Here is a 21,544-nt window from a genome sequence, read left to right on the forward strand (position 1 = left end):
AGAGGTACCTTGGGCTGGCACAGGGAAGGCTGGAGCTAAGGAACATTTACAGCTGAGGTTTCTGGTGAGCTGTGCTGTTCAGCAGGGACCCGCTGTGGCTCAGGAGGAAAGGACTTTCCCAGCCTGCAGCACCTGAGTGCAGGGCCCGAGGGTGGCCCATCGAGAACCCACTCTTCATGAGACAGTGTTCAGTAAAGCACAACATTTCAGCTGAAATAAAAAATACATCAAAAAAAGCACAGATGCTTACAAAAAGGGATTTTTATATTGTTTTAAAAAGAGGTGTTGGTGAAAACAACAAAGTAGATCAAACCTGCTTTTATGACAAGTAAATGAAAAACTTTGCTTCCCAAAGTGGCCGTGGTCTGGGCACTCTCCAGACACTTGGCCTCTGTTAGAGGAATAAGGGTCATTGTTTACAATGGAGAGACAAAGAAACAGCCGCAGGGATGGGAAATGCTATGGCTGCACTCAGCTGGCAGATCACTAGTGATGGCACGTTAGATTTGGCTCCAAATAAAAATTGTTTTGAAGTATTTATAAACAAACAAACAAACAAATAAATAAATAAATAAGTGGGGTTTGGGGGGTTTTTTGTTGCAGGTTTTGGAAGGGAACCTTAAATTTGTTTTCAGCCTCTGCACTGCTTGGCTCATACATCCTCCCATGGATTTAATTTCTAAGCTGAATCCAACCTCTGTTTTTCAATTTGACTACTTGCAGAAGCAAATACTCACAAAGGAATTAAAAGAAAAAAGCCAAAGTATAGAAGGAAAAGAAAAAGAAACTCAGAAAAATTAGTACATTTCCTATTGAAAAAACTTACGGGGGGCGGGGGAGGAGGCAAAGAAAAACCCAGCTTTTTTCCGGAATGGGTGAAAAGTCCCCGACCTGGCCGTGCGTTCTCCCTGTCGCCTCCTCCGCCCTGTCCCGCCGGAGCCATCGGCGCTCCCCGGCCCCATCACGTGTCAGGGCTTGGACGGGGCCGCGGCTGCTCGCCCTGCCCGCCGAGCTCCCCTCGCTGCGAGCTGGGGCTGTGCACGGAGCCCGGGCCGCTCCCAGCCCGGCCCCAGCCCGGCCCCACTCCGCTCCCAGTCCCGCTCCCAATCCCGCTCCTAGGTCCTGTCCAATCCCGCTCCCAATCCCCGCTCCCAGTTCTGTCCCAGCCCCGTCCCAGCCCTGTCTCAGTCCCGCTCCCAATCCCCGCTCCCAATCCCCGCTCCCAGCCCTGTCCCAGCCCCGCTCCCAGTCCCCGTTCCCAGCCCTGTCCCAGCCCCGTCCCAGCTCTGCTCCCAATCCCCGTTCCCGGTCCTGTTCAAACTCGCTCCCAGTCCCCGTTCCCAGTCCTGTCCCAGTCCGGTCCCAGCCCCGCTCTCCGCCAGCACCGAACGGCCCCGAGCCGCCCGCGCTGCTCCGCGCCCCCAGGGCTCCCTCGGCTCCGCTGGAAGGCTGAGCAATGCCGCTCCTAACTACATCCAGATGTGCCTCCTTGGCAGCCCTGCACAGACAGTACCGAGGGGACACAGGATCAGCGCTATCAAATGGGATGTAAGTATCTATTAAGTGTGTTTGATCTGGTGGGTTGGTGAGAGTTGTGCAGCGAGCAGCGGGGACTGGAGTCTGTCCTTACTGCTTCCCTTTGGTCCCAGCTTTTCTGTCTTGTTGTTACACGCAGCAGCCTGGACCGTGATGGTTAACACGCAGCAGGGTCGGCTGCAGGCTCTGTGCACGCAGGCTCCAGCCCTGAGACATCTGCTCTACTCTTTACATTCCAAAAAACTTTCAATGTTTAGCTTGTTTTTACAGAACTGTGGGGCTTCTTCAGACAATGCCTGCAGTGCTCTGAGACAGGGTTTCCTCCCAACCACAAACATGTTCCAGTGGTGGCACTTTACATTTACAAGCTATTCTTCATCAGTAAAAGGATATGAATCTTCCCCATGTTACACTCTGGTATGCTTTGAGCAAAACATGGGAATTTTCGAGCTCTCTGGCATCACAAAGACAGAAAATAATTTAGCCCCTATGAAACATGTAGTTACAGATCATATTTTTTAATAGCTTTTGAACAGATTCTGAGAAATTTATGTGTCGGGTATAATCTTGACATTAGTGGGGTACATCTTGAAAATAGTGGGGTACTCCCTCTCCCAGCTGAGCCGGGGTGTAACAATACAGCCATGCTACTGCACTGCAATTGCTTGGGTTTGGGGTGCATTGGGCAAATTATTTATCAGAAGAGGGTCTGGGAGCTGAAGAGGTGGCGAGCTCTGCAGCCTGGGGAGGGCTGGCAAAGGAAGATGTTCATTTCAGGAGGATTGTTTCTTACCCCTTCACAAGCCTGCAAGGCTTTATTCCCCTCCTGGGGCCCAGATAATTAATGTTTGGAAGAGACACGGCAGGTTCCTCACCTTGGCTACTCAGGAGGGGCCTTGTCTCTCCAAAGCACTCAGGATGTAAGTTGAGCTGCGGAGCCCTTTGCCTTTCTGAAAATCAGACTATGGATGAGCAAAACTGCATCTGAATATAGGAAAGTACCTCTGGAGGCTGCTGAGCCTGCAGAAGGTCATTGGGCATTGCCTTCTCCTACCTCGCAGGCTGCTGAGCACTCTCGTTAGGGATGCGGTGTCGTGCTCAGAGGGAGCTGGAGTTTTCCCAGGTTGCTGGAGTTTCCCCAGGTCGCTGGGGCCCAGCCCTGGTGCCTGGCACAGCACAGCCCAGCACAGGCACTGCCCCCATGGCATGTCCTGTCCCTAAAGGGATGGAGAGCATCACACGGTGCTCAAATGAGCTGCAGCCCCCAGACTGTGCCACGTGTACCTGAGTGACTGACACTGGGCCAGCAGGGCGAGGGGAGCAGGGTGCTGGCAGCCAGCCTTCCCTGGAGCTCAGTCCTGCAGGCAGCTGGTCCTGCTCAGGCTCAGCAAGGCTCCCATGGGACCACACCAGTCCCCAGCGAGGAGAGACAAGTTCCTGTCTGGGACCCCTGCACACAGCAGCTCTGCAGCTCCTCTGTGTTTGGGTTTGTACACTTCATAAAAGCTTCGTGACTGGGGTGGAAGGTGAAAGGAGGCAACTGCAGCAGCCGTTTGCAAGCAGTTATCCAACGTGACCAGCATTGCAAAGGGAAGGCTGGCAGTGCCAACAGGAGAAACTGGGAAGCTGATCAAACTACATATTTGAGGACTGGGGCAAGCAGATAAATAAGGCACCCTGTCCTGTAACAGCATGGAACTTATCCATTAGTTTGCTCTGGCCTGGAAAAAAAATTCAAAAATGCCCTGAAAAGCAGCTCTGACAGGAAAGTTGGAAATTGTCTTTGGAGCAGGGCCTGCATTTTTGTTACCTGCTTCCTCAGTATTTGACTCAACAGAGCTTTTGCCTCCAGGTGCTGCAGCAAGTCACAGCAGCAGTGATGCTGCAGTGCTGTGACTGTGGCACTGCCAGCAGTGTCCCAGCTGTGCCATCGTGTGCAGCTGAGCACTGAGCCTCTGCCCCTCTCACTGTGCTCCCTTGGTTCTGGTTCATGAACCCAATTCCTGGGATAGCTCTCAAGACACTCAGCTAATTAAACCCCACAGCCTGCTCTCTGTTTATGGACTTCAGAACTTGTAAGCAGCTGAATGAGATTTTATCTGGTAAGGCAGCACAGTGAGGGTTTTGGTTACTTCATTTCTCTAGGGCTTTGCACTTACCAACACGCCATAAGGGGTCTTTGTATTTCAGCCACCTCTGTCTTCTAATCAAGAAGATCAAATAATTCAGCATCACTTTATAATCCTGTCACTCCAAATGAGACCTCTTCACAAACACCCTGAAATGCAGAGGAGTTGTTGAACACCAGGGCCACTTAAAGCAATAACTTTGATGAGGTTATTGACTTTGCCGGGGGAGGGGATAGAAAAAGAAAGAAAGAAACAAACAAACCCAAAGCCCCAAAATCATGCAGGAATAAAAGCTATTACATGACACCCAAACACAGAAGTGGAACACAGTTTCTTCCCCTCCTCCAACACATAGAGCTACTTTACCTCTTCAAACAATTCAAACCCAGCTTATATGATGAAACTCAAGTTGTTTCACCCAAGTTTTTGTATGTGGGGCAGAACAAACCCCACCTACATGACCTACATGTGTCAGTGCTGGAAGCTGACACATTTCCCTGTGGGTGCCCTAAAGAACCCAGATTAGGTTTTCCAAGCACAAGATTGAGAACTTGAAGCCTTGGCCTTTGCACTTCATGTTCCTGTAGAAGGGTAGGAGAAGGACGGCAGCTCAGTGCAGCTTGAAGAGGACAAAACGTGTGATTCCTCACCTCAGACAACGCTTACCATGTCCACATGTTCAGCAAGACTTTTAAACTAAACTGGTGCAGACACAAGTCAAACACTCGGGCTCAGAGGATGGGACTAAGGGTGTCAGTGGGAAGATGCAGCCTCCAGGGCTTCAGGCAGTGCAGACTTCTTGGGGTCAGCATCCTGCTCTGGTGGGAGAAAGCTCACCTGCACATGTCTATTTTACACAGCTCAGCTGCAGGATGGGCATAGGGTGTGTCATTATTGTTTCTTGAACAGTGTCAGCACTCTTCTGAGTGAGGCAGAGGAGTTCCTTCTTCTGTGTTCCTCTTCTGAGGCAGAGGAACCAGGTGAGGAGGGTCCTGGGAGTTTTCTTTGCTCTTGCCAAGAGAATCTGGATGGAAAAATTCCTGTAAACGAGGCAGGAGAGGGACACGTTCACACACTTCTCCCCTGGCAGGCCAGAGCCTGGGCAGGTCTCAGTATCCAGCACTGGCTGCTACAAGATGACTTTGTTCTTGTAAAATGCATTCAGCCAACATGAAATGAAAACAAATATCCCAAACCTGAAGCATTGCCTCAAAGTATCCACACCACCCAGAATTATACAATCTTCTCTGGTGATTACAAAAAAAACTCATCAAACCCATCAAGGCTGGATCCCACACTCATCTTACAGAGAGACAGATAAGACACCTCCATCAGCAACCACAGCCCTGCATGCTGCATGGTCACAGTGTCCCTCTGCTGCCCAACCCAAACCTCCAGTGGCAGCTCCAGCACGGGCAGTGAGGAGGGGAGTGAGGAGGGAGCTGGACTTCCCCTGCAGCAGGGAGCAGGGTGATTTGAGGACACCCCACAGCTGAGTTTGGTGGGGATGGATGTTTCTGTGAGCCAGGCTGGGATGAGTGGCAGCAAAGCTCATTGCTGATTTTGTGCCCCTGTGCTCAGTGCACCATGTTTTCAGCCTGATTATCTCAGCTGCTTTTCCCAGGGCTGGATCAAATAACCATTCCTCAAGGCACAAAGCAGTGTGCCAGAATTACCAAGGACTCTTGACTGAATTTGGGGACAGGATCCAGAGGACTTTTTCCCGCTTTGGCCCTGAGCAGAAGTACCAAGTGATGGAGATGTGATGACTGCTGCAAAGAAAACAGATTTCCAGGATGAGCTCAAGGTTTAACATCATTCAACTGGGAATGAAGGGCTAGCAATATATTTTTATTTTATCATCACTTGACTGCTTTTATTGCAGCTGTTCTTGGCCATATTTTGGAATCCTCCTCTCAAATAAATGAAAACCAGGCAGAGGAATGGGCCCTCTGCCCGAGTGTGCAACAGTGCAGGTCAAACTCCCTGCCTGGATGCTCATCAGGGTGCCATGCCCAGCTCTGGCCACTTCCACCTTCCCAGCCTTTTGTTTTCTCTTGGGCTCTGCAGGCTGTGCCCCCTTGGTTCTTCCAGTTCATTCTTTACTTATGGCTCCTCGTCTTGCCACCTCATGGATATGGGACCTGCCAGCCTCCTCCTACTGCCCAGCTCAGCACTCCAACATTGCTGGTGCTCAGCCCTGGCTGCAACATCCCCAGCCTTGCCCAGGACCCCGCTGTCCTGGGGAGACAAATCCCCTGATCCCAGTCAGACCCCATCAAGTCAGACTCAACACTCCTCTGTATCCATCCCCAGATAGCCAACACAAAGAGGCACAGCTGCCTGTTTTTCCAAGCTTGGAGGACACGGGAGGCAGTGCTGGCAGCCAGGCCATTCCTCAAGGCACTGAGTGATGCAGAAGTTTGTAAGCCCAGCTCCAGTTCCCAGGTTGGATGGAGGTTCCCCACAGCAGAGGTGGATCTGCCTCAGATACAGACACTCAGGGATGTGCTGTGCTGAGAAACACTCTGCTGTGCTCTCATCTCTTCTATTTGGCATCAAATATTTCCTGCTCAATTTGATAGCCCTGTAATTCTTTTCCCCTGGTGTCAAGGTGGATGAATAATCCTTTTGGCTTTAGGACATACCAGAGTGTCTGCCAGAATCATCAGTCCCTCTGTATTCTGGAGCAGAACAGCTTTTCCCACACTGACATCCGTGGATAGAGCTTACACCACTGTAATAATCAAGGGTATTTTCCTTCCAAAGAAGGAAATATCTAACAAAGACTGGAAAATCCATATAATTAGATGAAGGAATCACTTCAAGGGCTGGCAACTTCTTTTAAAAATGAGAGGTCTATCTTGAGCACTGAACTGTTTTATTTCAGCATGGAAATCACTCTTTCGGATCCTTTACTTTCAATAAAAAAATACACAGAGGAAAATCTGGGCTATCAGCCCAGGCTTGTAACAATTCAAGATTTTTTTTGGCTTTTCCAAGAGCACTTATTTCCAGATTCTGAGATGCTGGCAGTATAAATCTGGAAGCCATGGAAATTACGAGTTTCATGACACACGCATTTTATTCCAAACTCTTGTCGATAACATTAAACACAGGAAAAAGTCAGGACTTTCATCCAGCTCCTTAATTACCATTTGGAACCTGGCAACTGAAATAAGATCAAACTTTTGCATAGAAAAGGAAAAAGAAATTTGCTATTACTGTGAAGAAAGATATGAGCCTTCAGATATAAAATGTAAACCGACATCCTATACGTGTCAGGAGGGATTGTTTCATGAGGCTGAACATAGTTATAAGCCAAGCCACGTGGCAGAAAGAACATAAACAGAAAACAGACCCTGAATATTCTAAACATGTGAACAACAGTTTACAAGACATCTGAGAAAATTGTTCAATCCTGCTATTAGTATCAAAGTTCTGCCAGTGAAAACATCTGCCTCGCCTAAGAGAGGAGTGAAAGGAAAACAAAAAAAGAACAAATGAAGAAAAGCTTCTATCAAAGGGCAGAAAAAGGCAGGAAAAAAGGCCTAAGGAAAAAACCCATGGTCATCAGGACAAAGCCAAAGTGATTTTAAATCCACCAGGAATGCAAAGAGCTTTACAGCAAGACATGGATATGTCTTGGATATAATATATGGATATTATTTGTTTTCCAAAATAATTATTTCATAAATAATGGAGACAAAGCAAATGAGGTCAGTAAACATTTTGGAGCTGTACTTAGGAAAAAGATATGCAATAGCCTATGATGATAAAATACTCTCTATTTCAACAGTAACTTGGAGGTGAAGTTAACCAGTAATGAAAAAGCACAGTATTTAAATAATGATGTCAAAATAATGTGCATCTAAGAATTTTAAAGGGTCTGGCCAAGAAATCAACTGGTGTAATAATTTTTCTTCCTCATAAGTCTTGAAATATTGCTTAGGTACCCCTGGTGCCACAGTTTTATTACTTCATAATTACAGACCCACCAATCTAATTTTGAGTTTGAAAACTTATCTTTATGGCTGATACAAAATTGATGGTTAATGAACAATCATTAACAGCAGGTGATCCAATCCAGGACAGAAAAAGGAGATTTGCTGAAAGCAGATGTCACCAAATTCTTACCAAGCATTTGCACCTTGTCTTATCACTGTATGCCCTTGTCAGAAGTTCCTCTCCAGTTTTTTTTATCCTAGAAGTAATCTTTAGATATCATCTCAGCTAATTCAAGACAGAGAATTGTAATACCTTCCCAGCTAGCTTCTATTAGTACAGCACAGGCGAGAGAGAGCCACAAATTGAACATGGTATGAACATGATACATTATAGTGGGTGTATAAAATATGGGCACCTGTGGGAAAAGTTTTGGTTGGGGCTCAACTTCCTTCTTGCTGAGGACAGTAGGAAGGGTGATGGTCACTCACCTCCTCCTGGAGCAGCTGTGGGGTCCCTCTGTCCAGCTCTGCCTTTGCTGCAGCTACAGACACCTGAACAGCTCATTCCCTAAACTGTGGTTCCCTGCTGCTTGCTGCCTTCTTACTACTCTTTCATTCTCATTTTGTTTGCAGTTGAAGAACTGATCAAATAAGACAGAAGATCTCCAGGAAAAGTGTAAGTGAGGAAAAATCCTGTATTTCAAAAGGCAGCTTCATCTATCATACATGAACAAAATTTTCCTAACATCATGCTCTGTCTTGCTTCTGCATACTGAGATTTATTTCCCCACCTCTCACTTAGGGATTAGGGTGATTTGGCAGAGGAAAAATACCCATGGCCTCTTCTAACCTTATTAATGGAAGTTACTTAAAATTATTTAATAGTTTATAAAGAATACTGGCAGGAGAAAGGTCCTGTATGAATTCTAGATTGTACCAATGTATTGGTTTTCAATACAAATCACAGTTGGTTTAACAAAAGTTGGTTCCATGTGCAGGGAAACACCAGCAGCACACTGCCATGAAGAATCTGTCCTTCAGCAGTCAGCTCTGGGCCTCCCTGGTCTGAGTCAAAAAGGGTTAAAGCAGCAAGTAATGGCTGCCAACCTAGGAAAAAAAAAGTAATTATTTATGGGAGAATGGCATCATTCATCATTTTTCACTTCGCTTTTCCCAATGAAATCTCTGAAATGACAAAACATGCTCAGCGGTAAGGGATGCAGGATTTTGGGTTGTGCTTAGAGAGTGGTTTTCAGGATGATGGATGGCTGCTGAGTGACTGAACTAACCAAGTCACAGAGCTGGCAATGGGATCAGCAGTGCGTTTGCAACCCCGTGTGCCTTTTGACAAGTTCCTCAACATCTCTGTGCTTCTGTGAGTAAAATGTGCTTTGCTGCTAGGTTTTTAAATGATGTTTCAGTTAGTCTTGCCTGCTGGCTTCAGACCTGCCAAATCCTCACTGCTGACACACTGTGTGTTTATTTACAGATGGACAGTGGTGCCAGGCAGCTCAAACACAGCTTTTAACAGTGCCAGGAACACCGGAGAGACAATGAGAGTTCGCCTCAAAGGGGATATGATCTGCACCCTCTTCTTGCTGGTAGCGCTTTGTTCTTTGCTCTACTCCCAACTGGAACATTTAGTCCCGGCAGGAAAGAAGGAACCAACACAGAACAAGCCTCCAGTAGCACCAAAAATATCCTCCAGTCCCAGAGAGCCTCGGAGGCTGATGCCAGCAGAGACAACTGCACCCAGACCCCAGGTTACTCCTGTCATGAGACAAACAGAAGTAGCCAAAAACAGAGTCCAAACTACAACTCCAGCCTCACTGACTGGTTCTGCCTTCAACTTCAAGCTCTATCTCCTAAACAAGGATAAAAGGAACTTCAATCTCCTCATCAACCAGCCCAGGAAATGCCGAAAACCAGCAGGAGGTCCCTTTCTGCTCATTGCTATCAAATCAGTAGTTGAAGACTTTGACAGGCGTGAGATTGTCCGGAAAACATGGGGCAGGGAGGGTTTGGTGAATGGGGAGCAGATCCAGCGAGTGTTCCTGCTGGGAACACCAAAGAATAGGACAGTGCTGGCAACATGGGAGACCCTGATACACCAGGAGAGTCAGACATACCGGGACATTTTACTCTGGGACTTCATGGACACTTTCTTCAACCTGACCCTGAAGGAGATTCACTTCCTGAGCTGGGCTGCTGAATTCTGCCACAACGTGAAATTTATTTTTAAAGGTGACGCTGATGTTTTTGTCAATGTTGAGAACATTGTTGATTTCCTCAAGAGACACGATCCCACTGAAGACCTCTTTGTTGGGGACATCATCTACAATGCCCGTCCCATCCGTGTGCAGAAGAGCAAATACTACATCCCAGAGACCATGTATGGGCTGAGCATCTACCCTGCCTACGCTGGAGGAGGAGGGTTTCTGCTGTCCAGCTGCACCATGAGGAAGCTCTCTAGGGCTTGCAGAGAGGTGGAGCTGTTCCCCATTGATGATGTCTTTTTGGGCATGTGCTTACAGAGAATCAACCTCAAGCCCATTTTACACGAAGGATTCAAGACCTTTGGCATTGTCAAGCCTTCTGCTGCCCCACACCTACAGACGTTTGATCCTTGTTTTTACAAAGATCTCATGGTAGTTCATAGCCTGAAAGTTGCTGAGATCTGGCTAATGTGGAACCTGCTCCACAGCCCACGGCTTTCCTGTACTCAGAAGAAGCAGGTGAAGAAGCCTTTCCAGTGGAAGAAGAAAGCTCAGATAACAACACCAGGGTCACCCCTCAGATAATGCAGGCAGAGTGCAGCACACACAGCAAACCAGCTAAGAAAGGGAACCTGGAACCAACACAGCCCAACAAACCAGCTTCTGAGGAGTTCAGCACAGCTTATTTACAATGTTAAGAGAAGACAACAATTGCAGGAATTTGCCCAAATTCCACATTTGCACGTACATATCATGTGGGTCCTTCTGTACTAAAGAGTCTAAATAATCATAACATATCTATAATTTATTATTATTTATTAGGATTATAGTAGTGCTTAGTGGGACAATGTTTAAAAGCACATTGAAAAATGAAGTCCGTGGAGATTTTTCATCATGGTTAGAAGTGTCAGGAAAGAAACAAGACCTAGGACAAGAACAGACACTGGGGAGCACAGGGATCATTGTCAACTTGACTTGGACTCATTGAAAAATGACCAGACAATAAGTAGGGTACAGGAAATCGAGTCCCCTTAGTGTCTGCTCCAATCACATCACTGCTGCCTGGTTGGTTTTCCACAGGTCTCCTAACAAGACAACAACAAACAGCTGCTGAAATGAGTAGACTTACAAAGGGCCTTTAGAGAAAAGACAAGAACTTTGAGTTGATCACTTTGAGTCTTAATTTTTCATCATTCTTCTCAGTTCATATACCTGCTCTACTGACATGATTCAGGGAGCAGTGGAGCAGGTTTTGGCACTTCCCTGAGCTCAGGCTCTCTGCACTATGCTGGCTGATTAAGGGAAAATTCAGAAGTCATTAACAGTATTTAAATGCTCTCACAATCTGACCTAGATTTTCAGAAGGTTTGCATCTGGAGAGATCCTTTGGCCTTTACTTATAAATGTAACCCCACACAGAGCTGCTGCTTGCATCACATTTGGGAGCTGCTTCAAACCAAAGAGTGGACTGGTTTCTACAGATCTTGGTGCTCTTGCTTAGCACCGTGAGCTGCAGAGAGCAGCCAGGACTTTCAGATTGCTGTGGGTGTCACATGAAAGGAGAAAGTTTTCAGACAAAAGGATTTCAGAATAAAAGTCCATCTAAATTTATTGCAAGAAATCAAAACCACGCAGCAATCTTTCTGTTGAGCTTTCCAAGGCTCAGTCGGGAACTTTGTATGTATTTTAAGCATCAGACAGGAACACTGAATTGCTCAAATTTTCAAAGTATAGTCCAGACTTCAATACATTTTGTTTTGCCTACAAGCAGACCACCTTAGAAGATTATACTTTTATCAGACATCAAAGCAGAACTGAATTCCTCTAAATCAGGGTTAAAAAGCTATGAAATTCACGGGGCAAAGAGCCTGAATTCACCTCTGATACTATGTTTGTTAATTCTTTTACAAGTTTTTACCCCCTCAACAAAACTCCCGTCCATCAGAGAACCCCTTGGGATGGCACATCCACACAGCTTTAAAAGAAACTACAACCAGTCATAAAAGCCCAAAATTCCTTTCACAGCTGCATTTCATATCCGTGTGTAAGATCCCTCCCACCCCGCAGCAGTTTGGGCTCAGTACTGGTACTAACAATGCACAGAGAGAACAGCAGCCTGGGAGTGTCTATGGCAGACTGAATAACAGCTTTACACATTAGTAATTATCAACAGGTCAAGCCTTACAATAATGTATTTCCAAGAAAAGGTCAGCTATATAGAAATGGAAAGATTTCTACATTTGGGATATTTTCAGGATGCAATCCTGAAATACAAAATGTTCACATGAACTTCACAAGGAGTTTGTGGGACTAAGCCAAAGCCTCACTGGTAGGACAAAGTCGCCCCTGTCTGCTAAAATGTGTGATACTTGTGTATTTATGAGATTGTACAGAAATGTATTACCTGTGAGTAGTTTACAGTTTGGGAAATTATTTATACCATCATTAAAAAACAGCATGCAGACGTGCCTCTAGTTGTCAAAGTAACTTTGTCAAGTACACCTGCACACATGTGTACACCTGTACACCTGTTGTAAGACTGAAACCACAGGGATTTTTCATGAAGATAGTAACATGAAAAATACATTATTCATTATTTTAGATAAAATGGTAAGTCTTTCCTTATGCTGGACTTGATTTAATGGCAATGACAGAAAAATAAACATAATTTACTTTGCAATTTCCTATGAGGCAGCTAGTCAGGTTCAGCAGTCCTTATTAAGGTTTTCCTTTTTTACTTGAAGATGCAGAGATTGGCTTCTCCCTCTATAATATCTTCAGATCTGCAATCTATCCACAACACAGCATTAACGAGTGCATTTTGTTCAACATCTGTTTTGACACAGCCTGTGCCAGCACATACCCTGATGGCAGAAACAGAACTAAACTGTTCACTCCATTATCTTAGTCTATAGAATAGCTTTTTTCTTTTATCCACTGAATACCAGAGTCTCTCTTGATGAAAGATCCACCTGCTTTTGTTCTCCAGCCTCTGCTGCATGGCCTGTTTGACCTGGCTTTAAGTTTCCATTTGCCTCTGCAGCTGAGCTGGAAGTTCACAGATGCCATATGTGAGCATAATGCTCTGGGGGAATGCTGAGAGCCGTGCTGCAACCCCTGCAGTTTATTGCATTCTGCTTACTGCTATAGAAGGCAAAGGCTTTGATTTCACCCCAGCTGGAGATTGTTTCCTTGAGGAAGAGTCTTTTCAGAAAATCCTAAAGCTCCAGGTGTGTATGAGAACTGGCAGGAAGGACCCTCTACTGATCTTTCTGATGTACTGCAGAAACCCAAAACCATCCTTCTCATAATGACATTCTGAGTAGGTTTTATTAACTGGCTAATTGAGTGCACCAGTCTTGCTATAAATCTTTGCTTGGCAATTTTTTTTTATGACTAACCTAGGAAAACATAAAATCATCCAAAGTGGGTTCGGTAGCAAACAAGGCAAGCAGACTTTCTCAGTATAAATTTCTGAAACTAGTAGTTTTATTATTATAGTACAGTAAGTTTTATTGAGTCCTAAGGATCCATACAAAGTCAAGTTTTGTTCCTGCTGTACAAAAGTAGCCAGATTTGGTCACTCTAATGAGCAGAGCTGGCTTGAGCCTCACATTCAGCACCTCCAAGTGCATCTCTGGACACAAGAACTGGTAGCAAATGCCAAGATCCGTCATTTGGTCAAACCACTGCAGACTCAGACATCATAAAAAAGAAAGCCAAAGAGGACTCTGAAGCAATTCAGTATTAAAATCTTGTGCTTCCTGTCTGCAGCTTAATTATTCATCTTTCTACAGCAGGTTCTCAGAAGCAAACCTCAACTGCAAACTCAAACAGTACAAAATAATCAAACGGCTCAGAGAACCTTCAGTAAATATCAGAACTGAGAACATTCCCTGGGGAGTGCTGAAAGACCATCACATCAGAGAGAAAAACAGTATATCCCAAAGCCCAGCATGAAAAACTGCTGATCTGCTGAGTTGAACCTCTTCCAGCTGGACTTGCAGGTCTAGCAGCCCAGAAAATCAGTCCACCACATTTCCCTAATGATGCTACTAACTGCAGCCACAATTTTAAAATCCAGTAAAACCTTTAAATGCAATTCATTACTTTCTAGGCTTATGATCAGTAAGAAAAACATACTGAGGAATGAGAGGGGAAAGTGAAGAAGAACCCAAAGGAGGAGCACAACCGAGCCCCTCCAGGAGTGGCAAACAGCTCCCCCACATTCCTGGCCAGCCCAATGCTCTCTCCAAACCATTCAGACTCAGCTCACGGATCTGCTCTCTCCCCCTCCCTTTCCCAGCCCATCTGTTGACAATCCATGTGCTAAAACCTTGGAAAAAACATAACACAGGTTTGCAGTAACCTTGTCCCGGGGGGGCTGCCTGAGCTGGGCAATCAAGGTGTGACAATAAGACAAATGGTGTCTACAGCCATAGAAGCAGAAAAGGGTGGAATAATCTCTATAGCCTCCCTACTTGTGGATGCAGCAGAGCTACTCAGCAAGGGACAGGATAAATTCAGGATTTCTGGGCTGCAGTTTTTCTGAGATGAGCAGAGGGGAAAAGGGAATAGAGCAAATCAGGCTGGTTTGATTATTGAGTTGATTAGACTGCACATTGCATAATCATACAGGTTTTTTTGTGATTGGTATTTAAACTAAAATTCTCTCTGAAGGATAATAATATGAGAATGAAACTTATGCACTCAGTGGAATATATATATATATATATATATATATATGGTGTGGGTGTAAAGCATTAAGGCACTTAAAATTAGCTTCCAGAATTGCAATATGCAGTACTTTAAAATAACTAAAGGAGTAAAATTTAAAGGGGAATTCAGTAATGTATGAGATAGAAAATATTACATTAAACCATTACAGCTAGTCCAGAACAGAGTTACTGTAATAATGGAATCTTACACCACAGTGAGTGCCCTACTCTGCAAACTCCAGCTTACTTTTCCTGCTGTTTCAAGCACTTGTTTTTTCCAGATCATAAGGAAAAATAATTCTACCTGCTGAAAAAACAGACATCCCCATAAACACCACAAGAGCTTGTGATATAAGGTTTGGTAGATAAACATGCTAACAGTGACTTTATTAGTTACAGCAAAAATTCACATAGGCAAAGAATATGGTATTAGGTTGCACCTGAGCCCTCCAAGTAACACAAATCTTTAATGGGCTCTGCTTCACTGAGCCTATTTTTAAAGCTTAAGAGTTACATCTCTAGTAAGCTCCATCTTTTATTTTCCCTTATTTTACTTCAGCCTTACCTTCCCTCTGAAGCAACCTGGTTCACACTTTCCATGAAAAGAACCAACCAGAACTAACCAGTATTTTAACTCCTCAGACACACTGTGAGGTATTGATTTGGCTACATGTTCTGTGTCAGATTGTGTCTGACAGTCAGGCAGAGGGGAGGGAGCTTTACACTGGTGTAATCAAGGGTTTTAAAAAAGGTGTTTATTGGGCAAAAGTTGGCACAGAATAATTGTAACTATCATAGAATAATGTTTCTTGCATCATAACATCAAAAATTATTCTGAACACAGCCCACGTGAAATTGTGCCAAATCAGACAACTTGGTCTTTGCCCAAATACTCTGGAGAAGCAAGCAGAGAGGGCTGGAAAATAGCATTTCTTTCAAAGTAAGAGCCACTGAGAGTAAATTTGCATGTGTGAGTCAATGTACATTTTGAGTCACCAAACACAAAAACCTAACAGAACTTCTGGCTTAGAGTAGTTAAGTGACAAACAGGTTCTAAGAGCAGGTAGAAAGTCAAGTGTGAAGGGGGCAGCAACACCCTTGATTTCCCTCGGGAAAACAGCAGCTGGCCCCTAACCTCCAGCAATGATGAATCACCATCTTCCAGTGTTGAAGGATTTGGTTTTAAACAGGTTGGATGGGAGCTCTGCAATATGAACGATCATGATCACATGAATCAGTTCTCACACACCATATGATTACTCTTTCAGGAAAATAAAAAATCTGTTTAGAATTAAAAATGTGACAGTTCCTGGCAACAGAAGATTGATTTTTCTTGTCAGGAACTGCATTTTGGGGAACAGAGGGTTCTAGTATTACACAGGAGCACTTATCTGTGGCACTGCCTGGAGCCATCACAGGAGCCCAGAGATTACTTGAAGGCCTGAAGAATACAGGAAGAAATGCCAGCTTCATCTCCTCAAAGAAAGGCACAACCATCACTTTTATTAAGTGTAAACAAATGAAATATTGTGGACAGTACTGCAATATTCAAGTTAAGCAGACACACACAAACTCTTCACTTCTTTACAAAGGAAAACAGCACACATCAGAAGGGGATCATATGCACTACATGTTTTATTAAAAATGCAATTGTACTTAACTTTATATCAAACAGTTTTATCATATGAAACCAAAATGATGGACCAATGCACATGTTGCCATCATGCAGGATCTATATCAAACCACACAGGATTATTTCAAGGAACAAGGCCACCTGGCAAAATGGGATCTGATGCAGCCCAAATCACTCAGTTCCTTTGGGAAGGGGATCAGAGGTGGCCCCTTGCTCCCCCCTGAGCAGCCCTTTGCACAGAGCAGCTCTTGGTTCAGATGAACTGCCTTGTCCCAGCCTCCCTTCTTGCTACACTGCCTTGCCCTGTCCCCCAGAGCTCCTCTACTCCTTCCTCTATTCTTTCTGATTCAAACCCAGCATCAGTCCCCTTTACCCATTGCTAAACTTCTCATGCCAGCAAGTCCTTAAATGCTCCACAGTGCTTCTCTAATGCATCAGTTCAGGAACAGCTTGGCTTAGTCTGGATAAGAGCAAACAAATCAAAACATCTCAGACAAGAGAGTTGTGAACAGCTGCATTCACAAAGGGTGGGTGAGGAAACCCATAAGAGCAGCTCCTTTATACATTATCTCTCCTCTTCAGATCTGCCTCTCCCAAAAGTCAAATGCTTTGAGCTCAGCCAGCAGCAACAGCCAAGATGCAAAACTGCCTTTGTGCAGAGAATTTTTCAATATCAAAGGGCTGACCTAGAAAAGTATATGGGTTGTTAAGAGAGAACTGTTAATTACCAATATTATTTTAGTCACTTGGACTCACCAGAGCATTACAAGTGAAGCTGGAAGCCACTGTACTTATTAAATACCTTCAGTTAGCTGCTGCTCCTGTCCTAAGTCTCAGGGTTCATGCTACAGCAGCAGGCCTGACCTCACTCTTCTGAAGAAATTTAACTCAGTATGCTTGAGAGCAGGATATTGGTGGCATCTGCATACCATTACTCAAATCATCCCATCAAGGATTTATCTCCTCTTGCAGCTTATTTGGAGCCTTTATTAAAAAAGGATGAATTAAAATCAATTGAAGTTAGCTTCAGGATTGCTGTCACATTTTAGTAACAAGAATCAGCATGCACAGCATCTCAGTTCATAAAATTCTGCAAGAGCACACTGAGCCAAGCAGCAGGCAAGGTCAGTTTGTACTCCAGCACCAAGGGACGCTGCAGGGGGAGGCCAAGGGCTCTGCCTGCCCCACACAGCCCGGGCAGGACAAACGAGTCCCATTCCTGGTGCCCTGCATTAACCTTTGAGCTGCTCCAGGGCAGAGACTCCCAAAGATTTTCTGTCAAGTCCCTTGGGCACAGTAGGAGAATTCACATTTGCTGCTTTCACTGCAGGCATTTCCTCCCTCCTGCTGTGCAATATTCCCCCTCTTTGAAGCTCCATCGATTTCCACGATCCCCAAGGGCCCACAGGAGCGTAACAATCTCATTTCTGAACACAATACAAAGCCCACGGTGCTATCAACCACAGTTTAAATAGACTTCCCTTCTCCACTTCAGGGCAAAACCCTGCAAAACGCTTTAATGTAACTATCAAGTTGTTAGTTACTGTTTTTTTGGAAAACATACTGAACTGGCTATAAAGTCACTATACACTGGTACTTCAAATACAATGTCTGAAAACCAGTAAAATAAAATAACTAATTTATAAGAAAGAAAAAGCAAGAACATCCATGACTTTTATTACAAAAACACCCAGCAACTGTATTTAACACAAAAACAGTAACTGAGAGTCTCTTTTTATTTTTCTTTCAGTGTACATGCTCATTATTATTCCATTTAATTTACAGAAGGGCTATGTAAAATGAAATTAAAATTAGAGAGGAAACAAAAAGGAAGATTGAGGCATAGAATTTTCTTAGCAAGCAACGATCACAGGAGACAGCACAGATTGAACAGGGATTCAACAGGAGTGACACCTAGGGATAAAGGTAAACAGTAACTTTTTCCTTATCCATTAGATTCTCCATGGGGCTTTTTTGTTTGTTTTAGCAAAACAGTTTAGAGTATCACAGTATACAGGAAGACTAAATGGCAAAGAATGTCTCACACACACACACATTTATCCCTGCTACTGGTCCAGGATCCAAAACTTCAGTTAACATTCGATTTCCTATCTCTCATTCATTGATAAACTATACAGGATTACACTGTACATGGAGTTAAAATTACAAAAATGTCATATTTACAAAAATCTGTACACACATAGTAAAACTCACAAAATTGTCATCTATGTATCACAAGTTGCGACACCAAAATATTAAAAATGGGATAAAATTATACATTTCTCTTGTCCATTTTTAAAAAGGGTTCATTATTTCAAAGACAGACCACCTATTTCTCCCAAATAAGACTGGTAAGAGAACTAGAAACCTAAAGTATCCTCCTGGGATAAAATGTCGCGAGCAGCATCTCCCAACTAGAAAGAAGCCTATATCCTGTCTGCTGGGGTGGGGTGTGCAGTTAGCATGTATGTACAGAAATGGTGAAACTACAACGAGGATGTCTTTGGCTAAACCTTTGGCATAAATTAAAATCATACATCAAAAGTTACAGAAAAGGTTATCTCGGTGATGGCGGAATTCCAGAATTTCTTTCTGAGATACCATTATATACAGCTTTTCTTCCTCTGAGGAAATAGAGTAGGGATAAAGGATTTTGGAACAGAGGCAAATGAGGCAACATTATTTCTTCGTTAAATTTTTCACGAGTATGAAAAATTGTATCAAATCTTTTCATTAAAACATAATTCAATCATAGAAATAACCACTTCCAGAATTCTTTTCTTTCGAAATTGCATATGAAAAAAATTAGTAAACCAGCCATGACAGAAAAAAATTGTATCAGCATATCAAGTACATATTAGTGCAGAAAGGTGGATAAATTTGATCCACTGTATAAATAAGCTTTATGCGCAGTGTACATTAAATAACCACCACACCCCACTCACACCCAGTACACAGATGCTCCTCAGTGAAGATAAACGTTTATCAAGTAATTAAAGTGTATGTAGTGCAAATGTTACAACCAAGTATTATGCACATGCTACTTGCTTGGTTTAAAGTTACACAAAGATGTGGTGCCTGAAATCATGGACATATATACATCCTTGTCACACTTGGTACAATGTCCTAAGCCACAGAAATACCGAGGTGTTTAGATCTATATATATATACACACACGTTTTCTTAAAATGTGACCACCACATCAATACAGTAACACAAACAGACTAAAATCAATACCTGCTTCCAGATGCTCCAAGGCTCAGAAAGTTTGTGCTTCTAATTCTTGCAGTCATTACGTGCCCCTCTTCCATTTCCCCCTTCTGCCAGCTGAGAAGGAGGGACAGTCTCTTCAGGTCTGTGCTGCATAGGATGAGGGCAACGGAGAGGAATAAATGACGGCACAGGCACCTAAGCTGCTTTCCTCCATCAACAGTTCCATGCCCCATGATGAAGGGTTGAGAGAATTTCCTCTCCACACCGCTCCTGGGTGGAAAGGCTTATTGAAAAAAAAAAATAAAATCATAACGTGCTTTCCATATTATAAGTGGCAGCAAATCAAGGCACGCTGTACTAATTCTGTAGCATTGAGATTAGCTGACTTTGCAGGGGATGCTCACTGGGGAAGGTCCGACGTTCTCAACTGGCTGCTGGGCCGTGTGGGGCCATACAGAGTAACAGAAGCTATGTGATTATTCTGCATCACCTGCAAAAGCACAGCAGGGAAAAGGGACGTTAAAAGAAGTGCTACACTAAACAGAAAATCAGAAGTATTAAAAGGGTGAATACAGAAATGATCTGCCTGAAGAAAGAAATCCCAACAACAAATGACAGCAACAAGCTCTTGGCTAGTTCCTAAAAACAGGGTCTTAGATTTCCATTACACATCCTCTGCTCCAACCAGCCATGTGAATGTATCTCCTGCTAGTGTGAGTTCCAGGTGACAAACTTGAAGCTTCAGCTCTAACATGCAAATGTACAACCTCAGAGAAGAGGTTGGAAAGTTCCCTCTTTCTGCCAACAGGCACTAATTACATCACTCCCAAGCAATGGCTTTTATTGCAATACGAAGTAGCAATAGCAAACTCCTCATCTTCCCATCCTCAGACAAAAATAAAAGGGTTTTTTCCTAACCTCAAAGATCATTCGCTGCAGTCCAAAGCAAAAGGTTGACCCAAATGGGTTAGTGTTGTTCGGAGATGATGACCTGAACAGCAAAGAGGGGAAAACATTTTAAAATGGATACGTGAGGATCAGGAGCATCTTAAAGAAGAATAACTAGTCAGCAACGTAAGTTGAATTGCAGCATCTTTATCATGGCTTTCATCAAAATAAATATCTATATTATGCAACACCACTGCTAGACTCCAAGTGAGCCAAAAGAAACTCTGCTTGATGTCACAGAGCCATTAATAACACTTGGGGATAAAGTAATCAAAAAGCCACTAGTGACCTCTACAGGAAAACTCTCCTGCACTTAACTTGAACAGGAAGAACCCTAAAAAACCCCCAGATACACAGGAAGAGAGAAGCACCCTGCTCCTTATTACACATTACTTTTGTGCAAGATCCTTCCCTTTGTGTCTCAACCTCTACCATACATATTTATTATATATAGCCTATTATTTATATTTACTATATACTGTCTATTATTCAACTGAATTTAGCATGTTAAGAAGATTAACCTATATGATGCTGAACTAGAATAATTCAAGTTTTATTAAACAGTATTTTTCAATAACTATTTACCACTTGTCTTCCAGTTATTTCTAGTATTTTTGGATTGTACATTGACAATGTCTGTTGACTGCAATGGATTTTAGATTACAGCCAAAAAAAACCCCTAATGAATATTTACCTTTTGTCCTTTCTTGTAAACTGGTCAGTTTTTCAAATTGCATGTCTGAGCCATTTGAGATGTGCTCAGTAAAGCGCTCTCTGGTTGAACTACTCTCTACAACACAGATGGAAAAAATAGAAGGGCTCTATGTCATCACTATTTCACCTTAGCTTTACTTCATTCACATGGCTTCTGATCTAATCATCTCACTGGCATAATACAGGAGTAAAGTGGAACAAAGGGCACAATGATTAAGGGGGGGGAAAGAAAAAAAAAGTCAAAATCATGTGAAAGTCTGATAAAAATACATTAATTTATCTCAAATTGCTGTGGTATTTGCACAGTACCCATTGCTTACACTCGTCTTGAGACAAAACCCATGGTTTCATATAATAAAATGATAACTCTGCAAACAGATCATGCCCATTTAACCCCATATCCACCTCAATGCTGCAGTAACACAGCAAATTTAAGGGCTATTCGATCTTCAGTCAGCCTAAGGAAACTTTAAAACCATATATGTTCATA

At 43.6% G+C, this 21,544-nt stretch overlaps 2 protein-coding genes across 4 annotated transcripts in view; one reads left to right on the top strand and one right to left on the bottom strand.

Annotated features, from left to right (window-relative positions):
* Window positions 1-1,207: 1,207 nt before the first annotated feature.
* Window positions 1,208-19,743, top strand: B3GNT9 (UDP-GlcNAc:betaGal beta-1,3-N-acetylglucosaminyltransferase 9). The gene is made up of 3 exons (XM_014880804.2): window positions 1,208-1,548; window positions 8,246-8,288; window positions 9,102-19,743. The coding sequence occupies exon 3, from the start codon at window positions 9,166-9,168 to the stop codon at window positions 10,411-10,413; it is 1,248 nt and encodes a 415-aa protein (XP_014736290.2). The 5' UTR covers window positions 1,208-1,548; window positions 8,246-8,288; window positions 9,102-9,165; the 3' UTR covers window positions 10,414-19,743.
* Window positions 17,853-21,544, bottom strand: part of PHAF1 (phagophore assembly factor 1) — a 34,133-nt gene continuing 30,441 nt past the window's right edge. Inside the window, exons 16-19 of one of the 3 annotated variants that reach the window (XR_015806306.1) lie at window positions 20,311-20,383; window positions 19,779-19,882; window positions 19,417-19,675; window positions 17,853-18,093 (exon numbers count right to left, since the gene is read on the bottom strand). Coding sequence is in view for 1 of the 3 variants with exons in the window: in XM_088171906.1 (XP_088028032.1) it covers window positions 19,793-19,882; window positions 20,311-20,383 (163 nt within the window). In the remaining 2 variants the exon portion in view is untranslated. Of the gene's footprint in view, window positions 19,676-19,778; window positions 19,883-20,310; window positions 20,384-21,034; window positions 21,131-21,544 lie in introns of those variants that run through there. The other 2 variants (XM_088171906.1, XR_015806307.1) reach the window with 2 other exon arrangements.

The sequence above is a fragment of the Sturnus vulgaris genome, chromosome 12 (assembly GCF_052056855.1).
Source record: "Sturnus vulgaris isolate bStuVul1 chromosome 12, bStuVul1.hap1, whole genome shotgun sequence".
Lineage (NCBI taxonomy): Eukaryota > Metazoa > Chordata > Aves > Passeriformes > Sturnidae > Sturnus > Sturnus vulgaris.

Coding starts and splice junctions, on each gene's coding strand:
- B3GNT9 (XM_014880804.2), top strand. CDS start 9,166: ATGAGAGTTCGCCTCAAAGGGGATATGATCTGCACCCTCTTCTTGCTG.